General features: G+C 47.6%; 2 protein-coding genes across 6 annotated transcripts in view; one reads left to right on the plus strand and one right to left on the minus strand.

Annotated features, from left to right (window-relative positions):
- PHTF1 (putative homeodomain transcription factor 1) lies at positions 1–11,565 on the plus strand. Of its 3 annotated transcripts, none has more exons than XM_074163257.1 (18): positions 16–136; positions 202–258; positions 337–406; positions 803–961; positions 1,186–1,345; positions 2,147–2,269; positions 3,097–3,256; positions 4,315–4,497; positions 4,575–4,646; positions 5,456–5,665; positions 6,022–6,150; positions 6,479–6,751; positions 7,409–7,540; positions 7,724–7,810; positions 8,519–8,674; positions 9,073–9,168; positions 9,798–9,923; positions 10,290–11,565. In XM_074163257.1, exons 1-18 carry the CDS (start codon positions 92–94, stop codon positions 10,308–10,310), a joined length of 2,259 nt encoding a protein of 752 aa, XP_074019358.1. In that variant the 5' UTR covers positions 16–91; the 3' UTR covers positions 10,311–11,565. The 3 variants fall into 3 exon arrangements, with proteins under 3 accessions (XP_074019359.1, XP_074019358.1, XP_074019357.1); XM_074163256.1 differs by having other exon boundaries at positions 55–136; positions 2,147–2,250; positions 3,072–3,256; XM_074163258.1 differs by lacking the exons at positions 9,073–9,168; positions 9,798–9,923; positions 10,290–11,565 and having other exon boundaries at positions 1–136; positions 4,315–4,488; positions 4,569–4,646; positions 8,519–8,899.
- A 235-nt stretch (positions 11,566–11,800) lies between these two features.
- The window catches only part of MAGI3 (membrane associated guanylate kinase, WW and PDZ domain containing 3), a 64,260-nt gene continuing 59,353 nt past the window's right edge, over positions 11,801–16,707 (minus strand). For 2 of the 3 annotated variants that reach the window (XM_074163253.1, XM_074163252.1), the window contains exon 21: positions 13,056–14,914. In XM_074163253.1, coding sequence (XP_074019354.1) covers positions 13,815–14,914 — 1,100 coding nt within the window. In that variant the 3' untranslated portion in view covers positions 13,056–13,814. Of the gene's footprint in view, positions 14,915–15,361; positions 15,452–16,707 lie in introns of all 3 variants that reach the window. The other variant, XM_074163254.1, reaches the window with a different exon arrangement.

Consider the following 16,707-nt stretch of genomic DNA (forward strand, 5'->3'; position numbering starts at 1 on the left):
GGGGCGGGGCAGGGCAGGCGGAGGCAGTCGAGCGCCGGGCTCGCGGCGGTCTCCAGGGTAACGGGGCCCCGGTACCGGGCCCGGTGCCCCCATGGCCGCTCGCGGCACCGATGCCATTTCCTGGTACCAGAAGAAGGTGAGTGCGGCGCGGCGCGGGCGGGCGCGGCCCCGGCCGTGCCCTCAGCCCTCCTCTCCTTCTAGATCGGGGCCTACGACCAGCAGATATGGGAGAAGTCCATCGAGCAGACCGAGATGAAGGTAACGGCGGCGGCCGGCGCTCGCGCCCCCGGCCCCGCGCCCCCCGCCGCTAACGGGCCTTCGCTTTCCGCTTTGTAGGGCTTCAAAAGCAAGCCTAAGAAGAAGGGTCACATCCAGCCTGACCTGATCGACGTGGATTTGATCCGAGGTGAGCGGCGCCGGTGCCCCCGCATAGCCCCCGGGCCCAGCCGGACAGGCCGGTGCCCTGCCGGGGGCTTGTGCGTGAGCCGGCAGCGGCACGGAGCGCGGCTGGGGCCCGCGCTGGCGGCACAAGGAGCGCTGGAAGCCCCGGAGCGGAGGCAGGAGGAATTCGGGGGTTTGCTTCAGCAGAAGTCGCGGGGAGCGGATTGGGGCGGGTGGGGAGGGGTCGGCGGCCGCGGGGCCGGGGCAGGGCGAGGGGGGCTGAGACGCGGCGAGGGGCCGGGGCGGGCAGGAGCCTGGGGCTGGGCCGCTGTCACCCTCGGGAACTGCCGCCTCTGGTCTAAGTACGGAAGTTCTTGTAATTCACGATTAATGACTTGTTTGTTTTTCCTTTAATTCCAAGGCTCTACATTTGCCAAGGCCAAGCCCGAAATCCCCTGGACGTCGCTAACTCGGAAAGGAATTGTGAGAGTTGTGTTTTTTCCGTTATTCAGCCAGTGGTGGATACAGGTCACTTCCCAGCGCATTTTTATGTGGCTCCTGGTGCTTTATGTTATGCAAGGTAAGGGGCGGTGGCAGTCTGTGCCACGGTCCTGCTTCTGAGGAGTGTGACATCATTTTGTAGTCCCTAATCTAAAGCATAAGGGTCCTATCTGAAGCCTACTTCATGTGGATTTCAAGATGCGTGGCACTGGTATTTGCTGAAATTATAAAACAGTAAAAATAAATTCTTTAGATAGAAAAGCTGGGCCATTTTTGCATTTGATGCAGTTTTCTCCTTTTCAGTCGTAGCTGTTGTGTTGTATTTCATGATGCCAGTTGTGAATGCAAGCGAAGTCATGGGACCGATGTGCCTTATGTTACTGATGGGAACAGTCCACTGCCAGATCGTCTCCACCCAGATCAACAGACCTTCAGGAAACAACGGGCTCAGCAGGCGGAGGAGGTGAGTGGGGTAACGGGTGCAGTTGTTGGTGTCAAAGCACATGATGGATTGCTCGTGGTAGCAGTTAATGGGTAAATATCTTCTATTTTTATGTAAATATGTTATTCAACCATAAATGTGAAAATGAGTATTTTCTGTCTCACTTGTAATCTTCTCATAACAAAGACAAATGCAGCGAATTTTCCAGGCTGTGATAGATCTGCTTTAGTTGTCAGTTGGGCTTTTTTTTTTTTTTTTTTTAACGTAGCTTTTTAATACAGTTTCTTTGTGTGGCCAGAGGAGGGCTTTCTGTGCAGAAAGGCATTTTTCCAAGGTCTTGCAGCCCAGTGCTGTGCCCTGCTGTGGCATTAGCTGCAGGGAATTGCTGGTGTGTGCTGAGAACAGGGAAATGAAGGCAGAGATGACTGTGGGGGATTCATTGCTGCCATTTGTGCATGTGGGAGACGTTACAGTCTCCGGCCAGAAATGTGACTCTTAGGTGTCTGACTCCGTGTGAACACTGATAGAATATATTTGAACCCAGAATGATGGATGTGGGTAGTTTTGCCTTCATTTCTACAGCAAAGGTTTTGTCCAGATTTTGTCTGTTGCATCCTTTGGCAGTGATGCACTGGTGTCCTGTGGGTTTATGCAGAACTGTTAATCCAAACAAAATTTATTTTATCTGCACGTAAGCATTCTGTCTGCATGACTTAAGAAAAATAGCATTTAAGAAGCTGTTCAATTCTGATTCAGATCTTCTAAGAAAGACCTAAAATTAGCTTTCTATGCAAATTTAATTCTCCTTTTTTTAAAAATCAGGAAGTTACGCAAATCTGTGGGAGTCGATGGGAACAGTTGGTCTTCTGACAAAAACAGTAAAGAAGAGCAGGCTGAATCTGAATCCGTTCTTAATGGTGTATTTAGTGTGCTTTTCCGAAGGAGGTATGTGATCTCCACTGGGTTTGTTGTGTTTGTAATGACACTGAACAATTTGATAGCTGGAAAATGAAGTGTTCTGTCACTGACATCCTCGGAGTCTGCCAATGACTTTCTTTTGAAGTAGAAGCACTCTTGGGATTGTAGGAGGCTGATTCCTCATGAATTTTCAGTACGTCCTTATTAGGAGATCATACCATATCTCCCAGAATAGCTAAAACCGAACGTTAGGTGAGTTGCAGGAAGTGGGGGACCTTATTTTTATTTATCAGATAAGTGACCTTTCTTCAATGCGTCTGCTCAAATTATATCGCTGTTTTACCTGATTTCCCGAAGCAATTGTTCCTTCTAGTTTTAAGTTGCTTGGATCATCATCCCACTTCACCACCTTACTTTTTCTAAAAGTAACTCGAGGAAAAGGAGGATAGATTGTTCGGGAAAGTATTTCATTGTCTTCTGCTGTTCTGTCCAGTGAGTTTCTTGATGAGTTTTCAACTGACAGGTCCTGTCTTTTGATGAGGACTTTTTGTCTTATTAATTGCTCTTACTTATTTTTTTTTTTCAAAATAATAATAAGAAAAAAATTCCCTCTTGGTTTAGAAGTTTTAAGATACTATTAGAGTTACAAAAGAGCCATCCAGTGAGAGTGAAGTAGATAAAAGTCTTTTCAACAGAATCGGGACACGAGGAGCCTGTCAGCGGCAGACAATGATGTATTCCCATAGCTGTATTGTCTGGTGTTGTACCTGTGTGGCAAGTGAAAGAGACCATGATGTTTCCCTCAAAGATATTTTCTCTGACATGAAAGCATTTAATTGTATTTTCTCTCATAGGATTAGAAGAATAAAGTTGGTAGCTGAGAAAGGGACTGAGACAGAAAATGGTGTGAATGCTGTGAATAATGGCATTAAGCACAGACATGCCAGATCTGAATACAGGCTGTTGCACTTCAAAGAGAAAAATAAACTTTCCGATGGGGAAAAGAGCCACCAGGTACTGGCAGGAAAGATCCATTTGAAGCTGCAAATGTCAGTGTATTCTGTGTGTGCCTGAAAGTTTGTTGATACTTAACTGTATGGTTTGATCTAATACAAGATACTCCCTTCTTCTCCTAATCTTTGCTTGCATATAGGGCACCTGAAAACCCTTTCTGCTTCTCGACTGCACAGCTGACGTGGTGCTGATGCTTCACTGTCAGTGCCTTTTCATCTGTCCCAATAGTCAAGTGTGTCAAACACAGACAAGCCTGAAAAATGTCTGTTTTACCAAAGTGCTCGTTTAGTTGTAGAAACTTCTGATCACAAGATGTTCGGTTAAGGAAGACCACTAGTAATGATTAAAAATAAATAAATTAGCAATTTTCAAAAGCAGTTCTGTAAAATAATTTGCCTTGCAAAGAATGCTGCACAATACCTTCTTGGAGGGGAGGCAGGAAAGTAAAAACTGAAGCATCTCTTGGGGAAGACGGAGTTAAAGCATCGGGACCTGTGTTGAAATCTATGTAAAGCGTGTGGAGTTACTTTTGAGGCTCCTCTGGGTTGGTGAGGTGTTGACTCCCACATGAAGAACATTTGTGGAACAGTGCAGTACTGTCCTGTCCCAACTCCTCTGTTTCTGGGTGTTTGGGGAGGAGCAGCGCTAGGTGTGGGGGGACACCTCTCTCGATTTTGGGTCTGCTAGCCACCAGCTTGTAGACCCATCTGTTCTCCTGGGTTTAAAGTTGCTGGTAAGACATAGCCAAGAACTGCGGCTTCATCTTCCTCTTCCCAGCCTTGCCCCAAACCCAACTCCACCCCCTCCAGGATTCCCTCATTACCTCTGTGCAAGGCAGAGGGGTAATGAGTTAGAATTTGTGATGTCTCTGTGATGCCAAGTTGGATTCTGTTTCTGCGTATTCTGTGGAGATCATCTTCCACCGGCCTTGGCAGGTGATCAGTGATCCCTGTCTGTGCCTGGGCAGCAGCAGTGCTGGTCTTTAACCTTTGGTGTGATGGAGTTCAGGCTGGTCTTTTACTGGTGCCTTTGTCTTACTGTGACCGCTGTGTTTCCAGGATGACTGCACCAACAGGGGTGGTGTTTCCGATGAGCTCTCGAGTGAGGAGGATGCTGAAGCGATGGCACAAAGGATCTTGTTACGCCAGAACGTAGAAGGAGTTTCCAGTGACAATAGCTATGAAGAGAAGAAAAAGAGGCCTCTTGTTTCTCTGAACCAGGCTGTCTCACAGGTACTCGGGGTGAATTTATGCCATTTTTCCCACTGGTTTTTGCTATGGATAATGAGTTGGTTTTCCTTTGGTTTTGTCAGGTCAAGCAAGCCTTGAAAGTCGCCAGAGACTCTGACAGTGTCGTGGAATCTGAACTAGAATCCACATTATATAGTCAGGTATGGTCATAAATTCAAGAGACAGAGCTTTGCAGAGCCTGGGGAGTAGAGGGACATCCTGGGCAGCGCAGGGGCTTCATCCCCATAGACAGACCATCATTAAATGATAATGCTTCAGCCTCTTCAGGTGTAAGGTGTGGCCTCACTCCCTGCTTGTTGGCAGCTTGGTAAACTTTGTTCACAGTTGTGAGTATGCTCCTTTGTTTAACAAAACTAAACCAAACCAACAAAAAATCACCCTATTGGCAGCATAGTGTGGTCCAAGCTGCCTCTAATTCCTCTTGTTGAATTGCTACAATTGCTCTTGTGCTTTGGGAGGCAGCACTGAATGGTAGCTTTTATGCTAATAAATTTTGATTTTAAAATGTAGAAATAAATCTGTTCTGTGATATATACTTATTCACGTCATTACTTTATCTTGCCCCCTGCCACTATACCCACCTGACAATAAAATAGAAATAAAATAAATGAATATCAAATTATAAAATATAAATGAAATCTTGAAATAGATTATGCAAAAGGCAGAAAACTTTTGCATTAGAATGAATAAGTCAATTTTTATGTTGCTGGGCATAGAGGTGGGGAACTCATGCTCTCTGTGTGACTTCCTGTGTGGAAATGCCGGTTGCAGAAACTCACTGAGTAATGTTGTCTCTAATAATATTGTGTTTAACAGTTCCCATCGGGTGGGTGGGACTGGGGGCGTGCGGCTGCCCTGGGGAGGCTGATTTCACCCAATGCTGGGGGGAGGAGGAGGTTCTGTGGACTGGGAGGGGGCTGCGTGGTGAGAATTGTGCTCTTCTCCCAAGGACTCGCGGTCCTGCACAAGCGCGGGCTCCCGGAGCTGCAGCGTGACCCGCAGGGACTCGGAGAGCACTCGCCACGACTCTGAGACCGAAGACATGCTTTGGGACGATCTGCTCCACGGGCCCGAGTGTCGCTCCTCCTGCACCAGCGACAGCGAGGACACGGCCGTGAGGGGCACCCGGCGGGATCTGAAGGAAGATGTTTTCCAGCAGGTTTGTGGATCTGTATCCAGTCGCTGAGAATTCTGTGAAAGATTCCACACCCCACACACATCCTTGTCCCCCCGTCTACACAAATAATAGGAAAGGCACATCTGAACGCTGTTGGTTTAACGTGAGCCCCTTCTGTCAGCCACTGGTCACACGGAAATCTGGAATGGTCTAAATAGTATCAACAATAAACTCCCTCATCCTGGTATTATCTGGACCACTGCTAATCCCCAAAGTATTGCACCCAAAGACAAATTTGGAATCCCTTTCTCAACCTAAGTACTGTCTAGGAAAAAGCATTATTTAATAGCAGGACAGAAACAGATCCTACGCCTTTCACATTCTTTTCTCTGTTACAGAACCATTTGTTCTGGCTGCAGAACACAAGCCCCGCCTCTGCCAAAGTGAGTGCACTGATCTGGGAGGGGAATGACTGTAAGAAGGTGGACATGTCTGTGCTGGAGATCAGTGGGATTATCATGAGCAGGGTAAGAGGGCTGTAAGGAGTTGCATCCTCTCTCCCCCACGCTTTAAAAAGCAACCACCAAAAAACTTGAAAATAGCTATCCATGCAAATAGGAGGTGCGGTATAAAACTGTAGCTAGAGTTGTCCCAGCAGGAGGTCCTGTTGGAGACCAACAAGTGCCGATTAGGATTGACTGATTGTTGTTGGGTTTGGACTGAAATGGGTGGCATTATTCTAGGCTATGTCCCTTGAGGAGAAGGGGATGCGTGACTGAATTACTGCTGCCACAACAGCAGGCCTTCTCCTTGCTGCAAACCCCCAGGTAATCATCCTGGTTTTGTTCTTGCCAGGTTAATGCGTACCAGCAAGGCGTGGGGTATCAGATGCTGGGGAACATCATCACCATTGGGTTGGCGTTCCTGCCCTTCCTCTACAGGCTGTTCCGCGCGGATAACCTGGAGCAGCTCTGCTCCATTTCTCTGATGGAGCTTCTGCACATCTTTTGTGGAGCACCCGCCAGCACCCCCGTCCTTGTGTTGTCTGCCATCAACTTCCTTGAAAGACTCTGCCTAACCTGGATGTTTTTCTTCATGATGTGTGTTGCCGAGAGAACGTACAAACAGGTGGGTTTAAGTGCAGGTTCCTATCCCGAGCCCCGGGGCAGTTGTTCTGTCAAACCCTGCTGCCTGTTGCAGGAGACAGGGGCAGGACAAGTGTCTCAGTGCTGGGGAGTGTCCGAGAGGTCACGGTGGGGACTCTGGTCAGACCCCTGCTCATCAGTCACAGACTTAATGCTGTTGGTGCCCATCCTGAGCCCGGGGCCCTCTCATACCCTGCTTCCAAAGGAAAAAGAACTGTTAACATCTTGCAATGGCGCTCTGTGGGGAAGGGACGGTTTTGGCACGGAGCTGTTTGGCAAGCAGCCGCTGCCGGGTCTGAGGTGGAGCATTGGATCATTTGCTGCATCGCATTCAGCTCGCACTGGTGGGCAGTAGCTTTGCCCAAGTGGCTGTAAGTGTTACGTGGCGGGGGCAGGCCAGGGTTCTCACTGCTGTGGCCAGAGCTCTGGCTACTCCCGCACAGCCACAGCAGTGCCTCTGCATGCACAGGGTGACGACTGCCATGTACCCGAGAGGTCACGCACCAGGGACCCCCGTTGGGCTCCCCCAGGTCCCACAAGGGTCACCTTGTCTGCCAGTCACCACCAAGCAATCCTAAACAAGCTTTTTTCTGTTTTAGACTAATTTATGTTTGTGTACGGTGTTGTTTTTGATTTGCAGAGGTTTTTGTTTGCCAAGCTTTTTAGTCACATCACATCTGCTCGGAAAGCCAGGAAATATGAAATTCCTCACTTTAGACTCAAGAAGGTAGAAAACATTAAGATCTGGTTATCCCTTCGCTCCTATCTGAAGGTGAGTTCTGAGCCAGGGTTGGGTCATTGCAGAAGCTGTGATCGCATCTCTGGTAAATGTACGTGACCTCCATCGCTGGGCAGCGCTGCCTGAACCCTTAAACAGCTCCAGCCCTTCGTGCTGAGCTTTGAGGTGACAGCGCTGTCCCCAGACCTCACACCCGCCTCCCTCTCTGTTCGGCAGCGGCGAGGCCCGCAGCGCTCTGTGGACGTCGTCGTATCCTCAGTCTTTTTGCTGGCTCTTTCCATTGCTTTTATATGCTGTGCCCAGGTGAGACCTTAACTTTGGGTTGGTTTGTTTTTTAAGAAATAGGGGGAAAACACCAAACTACTGAGGCTTTTCTTTTGCCAGTCTGTAAAGTGCTTGAACTGCAGCTGTTTGTAATAGCTCCAAAGTAATATGGAGCGTTTTGCATTTTTTAAAAGCTTTGTAACATTTAGTTGGTAATAGCTGTTTGTTCTCTGAGAGGGAAGGCTGGGTTTTTATGATTATTAGGAAAGTTTCAGGACACAGGCTTTTGTGCCCAAAGTGCAGGACTCTGCCCAAGCATCCAAGTGCTCACAGGATGTTTTATTTAAGAGGGCAAATTGCAGCGCCCTCTTTCCCCACTGCTGCTGGAAAGCGGGTCAGTCCCTGGGAACGGTGGGATGAGTGCAGCGTGGCTGCGGTGGGTGAGGCTGGAGTGGGACAAGCACATGTGGAAGGAAAGATGTTTTATTGCCTTTAATTGGAAAGAGGGAGGAAAGAAAGAACAAGTGCCATTTTCTAAGCAGAAAGAAATAAATCAAATTCCAAGTGAAAGCCAGGTTAGAGACAAGACCTTTACTTTACCCTTGTTCCACGCATGAGTTCCACACCCAGGGAAAGGCTGGCAGGAGCTGCAGAGCAGGGACCTCTCTTCAGGAGAGGAGTGAGGGCAGCACTTTGCCCAAGAACGGCAACTTGTTACTGACACTGCCTCCTTTTTCCCTTAAACAGGTTCTTAAGGGTCACAAAACATTTCTGAATGCAGCTTACAACTGGGAGTTCCTAATCTGGGAGGCAGCACTTCTTCTCTTTCTACTGCGTCTGGCATCTCTGGGCTCTGAAACTAACAAGAAATACAGTAATATTTCCATCTTGCTCACGGAGCAGGTATCTCCATTCAGCTTATTCTCCCCTTGGCTTCGGGGCTTGTTTAGAGATAATTATTGCATTTCAGACCAGCTTAAAAAATACTGGAATAAAATTTTAAAATTTAGAAATCAACACTTTTGCTGGACAGAAGGCAATGAAACCCTGTACGAGCTGTTAGCCATTTGGACAGACTCAAATTGTAAAATTCTAGATTATTTTTGTCTTTGCATTAACAAGTTTTAGCCATGTCCGTTGGAAAAAGAATGACATTATTGCTGCTAATTTCCTGTCTGTGGCTGCACCACTTCTTTAGGTGTGACAGACTGCAAAAAATGATGCTAATTTCTTGTAGTCAGAAGTTAGTTTTGGGGGCGAGCGCTGGACTATTTACATCTGGTCTGTAACGTCTGTCACAGATAAACTTGTACCTGAAGATGGAGAAGAAGCCAAACAAGAAGGAACAGTTGTCTCTCGTGAACAATGTTTTGAAACTCTCTACAAAGCTGCTGAAGGTAAAGCCACACTCTCGAAAAACATACAGTTGCTAAATTTTATGGAAGCACTAACTAATGACAATGAGTGTGTGTTTGCTCTTCTCACTCTTGTGTCTCCATGTGGTATGTTAGTTCTCACTATGGGAGTGTTTCTGTGCTATCACCGTGGCATGAGATCAGGCAGCAGTATGAGATGGGTGTGGTTAATTAGTGCTGCGAACAGTTGATTAGTAGCAGCTTCCTACGATTTGGATAAGAGAGAGGAGTGGGTAGTACGGACACAGCCCGTCTCCTACTGCCAGAATTGCATTTTCCTTCGGCGGCAGCGCTGTTGAAGCTGGTTGACAGCAGCAGAGCAGGTATTTGGAAAGAAAGCGCAGTCTGAGAGTCACATGAATTAGACAAATTCTGCAACCCGTTGTGTCACGCTCTGGTTGTGCAGCTCAAGTCTCGCTGCACAGGAGACTGCAGATTCACCAGGGCTGTTAGAAAACCTCTCTGAACTGGGAGGCCTGAAACAGAGTGGGAATTTCAGTACCTACATGTAAGACAGGATACAGAGGCTGCCAGAGCCAGGATTATGCTAAAAGTCAGGATTAATTGCTTCTGGACAAACACTAATGGACTTTTTTGCCCTTTCACTGCAGGAATTAGACACTCCATTTAGGCTGTATGGACTGACCATGAATCCCTTAATCTACAACATAACACGTGTTGTGATACTCTCCGCTGTCTCGGGTGTTATAAGTGATCTCCTGGGGTTCAATATCCGAGTAAGTGTGAACTCCCACGGACTCACACCTTCTGGGGTCACTTTTGTACCATGGGCCAGTTCCTCCCACCTGAGCAGGAAGGTGCTGGGTTTGAATTGGGCTCCACACGGTAATTGAGAGGATTGAATCTCCCCCCCAGGCCAGTTTTGGGGGTGGAAGGACAGGGATGACAAATTTCAGCTCTGTTCAGGTCTTCAGTGCCACTTACTTAAAGCTGTTGCTCAGAATCCTGGGTTCTTTTCCCTTTAGTGCTCCCGGGGGGTCCCACTTAAACCGGCACTCACTGAGCAGAGCAGTCAAGGCAGGTGGGACCGAGTCTTACCTGAAAAGCTTTCAGCCCCAAACTCACTCTGTGTTTCTTTTCAGTTATGGAAAATTAAACCGTGAACAGACCAAGCCTCAGCACCCAGCGTCTGCACCAGGCCAGACCAGAGAGGATAAACAACAGCTTGGGCAAAAGGCAGAGGTGCCCTCAAGCTATGGACATCTGCAATTACTATTTTTAAATGGATTTGTACGTATCAAGAGTTCCCCCTCTGCTTTGCTGCTCTACAGCGTACAGAATAAACTGGTCTAACCCGTGAAGTCACCCCGTGGCTCACACGGCACAGAATTATTGGGGCCAAACACTCCTGGTGCCATTGCCCACAGCAGGGACTGTGTGTGGGGCATCCATACGGAAAGCCCCACAGGATCCACTGCAGGGACACCAGGATAGCCCCAGGTGCCTTGTTTCTGTCAGTCGGACCCTGTGCCTGTGGCAAGTGAGGCGCTGGCCCTCCCGTCTCAGCATCAGCCTTTTCCTGGGGCCTCTGGAGCTATACTGGAATTTTCCAGTTTGTGCATCCTCCTCCAGAGCTCCGCTCTGCCTGATCCCACCTGGGGGCATTTCTCTGCCTGTGCTGAAGAGGGTTTTCCTTAGAAGCTCAGTGTGTTTGAGGCTTTGCCTCTGTCCCGAACTGAGCCAGGACGCAGTGAAATTCATTCTGTGCAACGGGAATTCTGCCTCCAGGCTGACAGCTCAGTGACGCGAGACTCCTGCGAATAAATGATGGTCATTTTTTGAAAAGCGTTAGTTACCTGAGACTACCCTCACACCACAAACTACACGTGACGCGTTTATCAATTGTGGACTATTGCACTGAGCTCATTCCCTGTCACAGCTCAGCGATGCTCAGCCCGGTGCTGCTTTTCCCCGGAGCCGGCTCCGCTCCACGTCCTGAGAAGCTGCTGCAGCTCCGCGTCGGTGCGATCCTGCGATAGCGCCTGGGCCGGGAACCCCTGGGGAAGAAACTGTCCCGAGAGTCAGCTCCTCGGTGGAAGAGACGTGGCGAGGATTTCCTCACCCGAAAATAGATTCGTGTTTAGAACGGGTAGGAGAGAAACAACATGTTTCAAAGATGTCTGTGAAACTTGGGTTCTCCTGAACTGACTCCAGTGTCTTCTATTTATTAGTAATGAAAAAGGCAGAAACTGAGGAACTTTTCAGAGCTTCATTCTTTCACACCAGGGGTCAGATGGCGTAAGAATTTTTGGTAGCAAATTGTTTACAGCTATTTTCTGTACATGGAAAAGTTCTAAGATGTAAAAGGAGATGACAATTTTATATATCAAGATGTACAAATAAACCTACAGTACACGTATTTCAGCATTAACGAGTGTGTCTACATGATGATTTTTATAACACCTTTGTTGACCATTTGTTACTTGAGCAGGGAGTCAAGGGAACGTCCAATAATGAATTGCGTTTGTTTTCCAGGAGAGGATTATGTTTGTGGATAAAACCTGGGTCACAGGTTGAGCTGTTTCAAGTATCACAGCACGGAAATCAACAAAGAATCTATTTCATACAGTGCGGAACCAACAGGCCCGGAACTGGAGTTTCTTTTTAATATCTATATAAAAAATAATGAGCGATTTACAGGTCTCTCTCTCGTCAGAACCTCCGAAGTCTGTATAAAGGTGCTGTACAATATATAAAATTTACACCCAGTACATCCATACATTGCTCCGCGTTCCAAGGCCACGTCGCTAAGTCTGATACAGTAAGTACAGGTACGAGTCCTGTGGAAGGAGAGGTCACACACAGGTAGGACACGAAATCAGGTCACATCAACACAGAGAAAATATAATAGAGGGGCAGCTGATGACGGGGAGGTAATTTCAGTGGTGCTAATTAATCTTTGTATTAAACAGCTGAATTTTTTACGTACTCAGTGGTCAGGGCAAGTGCGTACAACTCAACATAAAACAGAGTCTCTTGTTAAGAACACACGGTTAATATCTACACAGGCTACTTCAGAGTATTAAATATTTTCACAGTCACGCTCCGGGACGGAGCGTTTGCACAAGTTCTGCTGCGCAGCGTATCGATGGGTCACCCCACGGCGAGCAGCAGAGCACAGCTCAGGTCTGCTTTAAAGCCCACTTCATTTTCAAAGTCTTTGTTTAAAAAGCTGTTTGAGGAGTCACCTGTTCTTCTAAAGAATTCAACTTGGATCCAATTCACTGGGCTTCATTAGCTTTAAAAACATGAAATGTTCGAAGCCAAAACGAGATACTCATTCAAACAGCAAATTGTATTAGTCTGAATTTTAACACGAGTAAGTAAATCTTGATGTTTTACACTCCCTTCTGCAAACTGGACCAATGGGCTTCTTTTACCACTTCTTTACAGTCATTAAAACTTAATGTGTCAGGAAAACATCATTAAAACTGAAGAAAAAAAAGCCCTTCAACTCACGCAGGCGGCTGTTCTCGGAGCTGGAGGGCTGATGGATCAGTATGTTCCGGTAACATCCCTCTATGGAATACGGTTATAGCCCAAACAACAAATATGAAGCCTCTTGTACCCCGAGTATCACCCCATTTACCGCTCCCAGACACATCACACACGCAAAGTAAAACACGGGAGACGTCTCTCACACATGGGCAGGAACTGCATTAAGACGCGGCTGCGGCAGCTGGTTCTGTCCTAAAGGTCAGTTGTTCCCTCTGCAGAGGATGAAACTCCCATTCCTCACCAGCATTAACTAATTAAAGATGGGAGCTGAGCACATGGCACCACGGTGAGGCCGAAAATCAACGTGCACTCACTGATGTTTGCAGCGAAGGCTACAGGTGACACAGGGCCACGATGAGACAAGGGATGATGTTATTTAACAGAACCCAGACTTTCCTCTCAGCCACATGTTTGCAGACAGTTGTTATAAGTAGCCTTATAACATCCTTATGAATCAAGAAAATAAAGCAATTTTGCTGTGTTCATAAAAAGCAAAATTACAAAACATTATGTCAAATATAATTTTTATCTACACAATTTTGTATTAGATATAAAATTTAAGAAAAGCCATCAATTGGTGCAGTGGCTCATTTGCTGCCCTCGAACGGATAGAACCAACTCGCCCAACTCCTCTCTGAACCAGCCAGAACACGGGGGTCTCCCCACGTAAACATGCAACGTGCTCTTGAGAAAACACCCATTTCCAACAAAACTCTGTCTTTCCGGTGACGGTGATGTACGGGAAGGATGAGGCTGAGCGGGTACAGCAGGTAACTTGGCACAAGAACAAGTGAGTCATGATCACATTGGCAATACAGGCATTAAATAACTTTGTTCAGAACTCACAGCACGATCGGGAAGCGGCAGCAGCGTGACGTTGGGAGCAGCAGAACAGGCCGGCAAAGGACAGGGGACAGCAGCTCGAGGGAGAGTTTCATTTAAGCAATCCACAAGGTCCTTCATGCAGCTGAGATAATTTAAGAACAAATCAAATACTTTCCACCCTCCAACCAGTTTCTGTAAAAAATGACAACTTCGTGAAAAGAAACAATGCTTTTAAATGACCATTATTAGAAACTTGATTAAACCATGTTCTAAAAAAGCGTCAGTCAAACCCGTTTTTCAGCCACACCTGCTGCTGGGGTGACTTTACAGGCGCTCGGTACCCTCCAGGGCCCAGGAGTTATTGGTGTTTTCTTGACTGGAGAACTCTGCTCAGATTTGGAAATTCCATCATCTTTGGTTCCATGGGGCAGCTCCGTGTGTCGTGCTCCGTGCTGTCTGTCCAGCGGAACAGTCTCCTGCGGCTCTGGCCGCCTTTGTCTCTCCAAGGAGAGCAGGGGGATGTTGGAAAGGCTGGAAGTTTTCAGCCTGCTGGAACTCGGCTCCCCAGAGTGAGACCTCTTCAGTTTTTCGTCTTCAGACGCATTTCTCCTGGAGTCCCTGAACAGAAGATTATTCTCATCAAACGCAGCACGTTGTCTCTCCGGAGACCACCCTTCTGTCTTCCCAGAACTTTTCTGCTTCGTGTCTTTCCCGGTGACTCCTGTTCTACTGTTTCCACCTCTCAATTGCTCGATGGTCGTCTTATCACCACCAGTTGTTCTATCGTGACATTCCTGTAACCTGCTGACTGTTTCCATGTTTCCTTGCTTAGCGAGATGCTTTTGGGGACTGGCACATGGTCCCTGACCTCCACCGGAAAACCCCCTGCTGTTACCACTGTTCATCCCTGATTCTGTGGTTTTATTCTCACTCTTTCTGGAACTGTCAGATTTATGTGAGAAATTGCTGTAGGTTTTTTCAGGATCCCCCTTCCTGGGGCCATGGAATCCTGCAGGAGGGTGTTCCTCACCAGCCCCCAACTTCTCTGGACCTGCAAATCCGTCTCTTCTGGTCCCTGCTTCTAAACTACCTTTTGTGATTTCAAACCCTGGGCTGGGGGGACATTCCCGCCTGTTCTTTGTTCTCTGGGGAGAAGACTGAGGCTTCATCTCAAACTGGGTCTCAGTTAAAGTGCTTTTCTTTTCAGGCACAGTGTTCTTTGCTTGTTCCAGTTTCTCAGACAGCTGAATGCTCGTTAAAGCTTCTCCTGGTGCTGGTAAATAACACGCTTCAGATGGGGCAGCAGAATGTGGAGATGAAGATAATGGTGACTGTTCTTCATATATTACATTTGACGAAGATGGATTGTAACTATCCCAATCACCTGGAAGTGAACAGCGAGAGATTTGATTAAATGACTACCAAAACCCACTACGTATTTCAGAAATGTGCACTCTACCGAGGCTCCAGGGTGTTAGAGCAAATCTCCAATTTAAGAACATTATGTATATATTGCTTATATACTCTCCAAGTCTTATTTAGTCAGCTTTCTATCTTTTATTGCCTGCAACAACCCCAGGGAGGCAATTTTGGGAAAAACTTGTGCTTCAACGCTGCGATCCCCGCAGGACCGAGGGAGTCTCGCGTCAGCCTTAGAGCCCAAACAGCAGAACTGCGGAGCAGCCCCCGACCTCCGGGTTTAACACAAGAAACCGAAATGAACCCAAACTGCTACACTACAGGAAAACTGAAAACAGTGAAAAGTTGAGGTTATTCATAGCTTTGCACTTTAATAATAGGAAGAGACGAAACACAAGACATGCAGATTTACCAAGTCTTTAAGGAAAAACCAAGAAAAGCAGTGAAAGCCCTTAATGTTGTTCAGGTTTCACGTAGGGACACAGACTGGAAGGAGCCAAACCTGAAGGAGGAAGAGAAAAAGCCCAGAAGTACATACCAAAATCACAGAGCAAGCAAGATCTCCATCAGACACGTGTGATTAACGGCAGGACAAGAGGCACAAACCCATTCCCCCCTCCCCGGCTCTGATCTGATCCAAGTGGCTTCACTCGGTCTCAGGCCTGACACGGGGCTGGACCTGGGGGGGCTCCAGGGGTTCCCTCAGACCCATCTACGATTCTGTTTCTACCTCGGACTGGGGAGGTTTCCGTGAAGGAGAGGCCAGGCGCGATCCAGGTAACTACAGCGCAGCCCGTGGTGCAGGACAAGCACCACTCGTCGCTGCCGGTGTCACCTCACGCTGGGAGCTGTGGAAGGAGAGCCCGGGGGTGCCCTCACGCTGTCGCCTCCCCCAGCTGCAAATGCTGGGTCTACAGAGAACCTCGGCAGGAGCTCCCAAGAGCACGAGGAGCACTATATTTAACGTGAACCCCTGACGACAAGGTCATTCAGTGAGAGAAGGAGGCAGCAGCCGGGAGCCCAGCGGGATGGCAGAGAGCAGCCCCCGGCTGGCGACAGGCTCCTCCGGTGCCAAGCGCTAATTCCAGATTGACTGGGCTGTACAGGGGAGAATGGGGATGTTATGGGGCATCTTCCAGCTCCCTGGAGCAAAGAAATGCAGAATGTTCTGAGCAGATTTCATCCCTTGAGCTGCCAGCTGCTGCCTGTAAATGACTGAACACAACGAACTCTCCGCTGTCCAAACTGTGTTTAAAATTTTCAGATGATAAACTCCAATTTGGTCACTATTATGGAAAAGTTCTTCATCAGAAAAAGCGACCCTACAACTCCAGAAGTCTGCCATCAGGATCCTGGTGTCAGCATCAAGGGTTAAAGGACTGAAACCTGTGCTTGGAGAGGTGTCCTTTGCTTTAGAGTCCCACCACAGCCCCAGGTCTTGCAGATTTGTTGTTTTGGAGCATTTCCTAAAGTTCTGTGAGCAGCAGCTGAATTCAGAGCTCAAATCCTGTGAGTATTTGCTTTTCTGTCCTTCTTTTTTTGTTTTTTTTTGCCTACAAAGTTGTGTTTTCCTGCTGTAGATGCAGAATTCACACCTTAAACCAACAGAGTCCACCTGGGGAGCAGAGGTGCCTCTCTCCTGCTTTCCCAAGTTTGGGCTTTGAAAAACAAAGCATTCCCTAATTTAGGAGGCTAAAACCAGCGAAGTAAAATATACAAACATGCAGTAATTTCACACTGTGTACTATTCCTAGGTAC

This window comes from Numenius arquata, chromosome 24, assembly GCF_964106895.1.
Source record: "Numenius arquata chromosome 24, bNumArq3.hap1.1, whole genome shotgun sequence".
Taxonomy (NCBI): domain Eukaryota; kingdom Metazoa; phylum Chordata; class Aves; order Charadriiformes; family Scolopacidae; genus Numenius; species Numenius arquata.

Excerpts from the sequence above, each read along its gene's own strand:
- PHTF1 (XM_074163256.1), top strand. The coding sequence starts at position 92 with ATGGCCGCTCGCGGCACCGATGCCATTTCCTGGTACCAGAAGAAG. Across the intron at positions 962-1,185 it reads GGTGCTTTATGTTATGCAAG|TCGTAGCTGTTGTGTTGTAT; the intron begins GTAAGGGGCGGT and ends TCTCCTTTTCAG. Across the intron at positions 2,251-3,071 it reads CGTTCTTAATGGTGTATTTA|CATTTAATTGTATTTTCTCT; the intron begins GTGTGCTTTTCC and ends CTGACATGAAAG.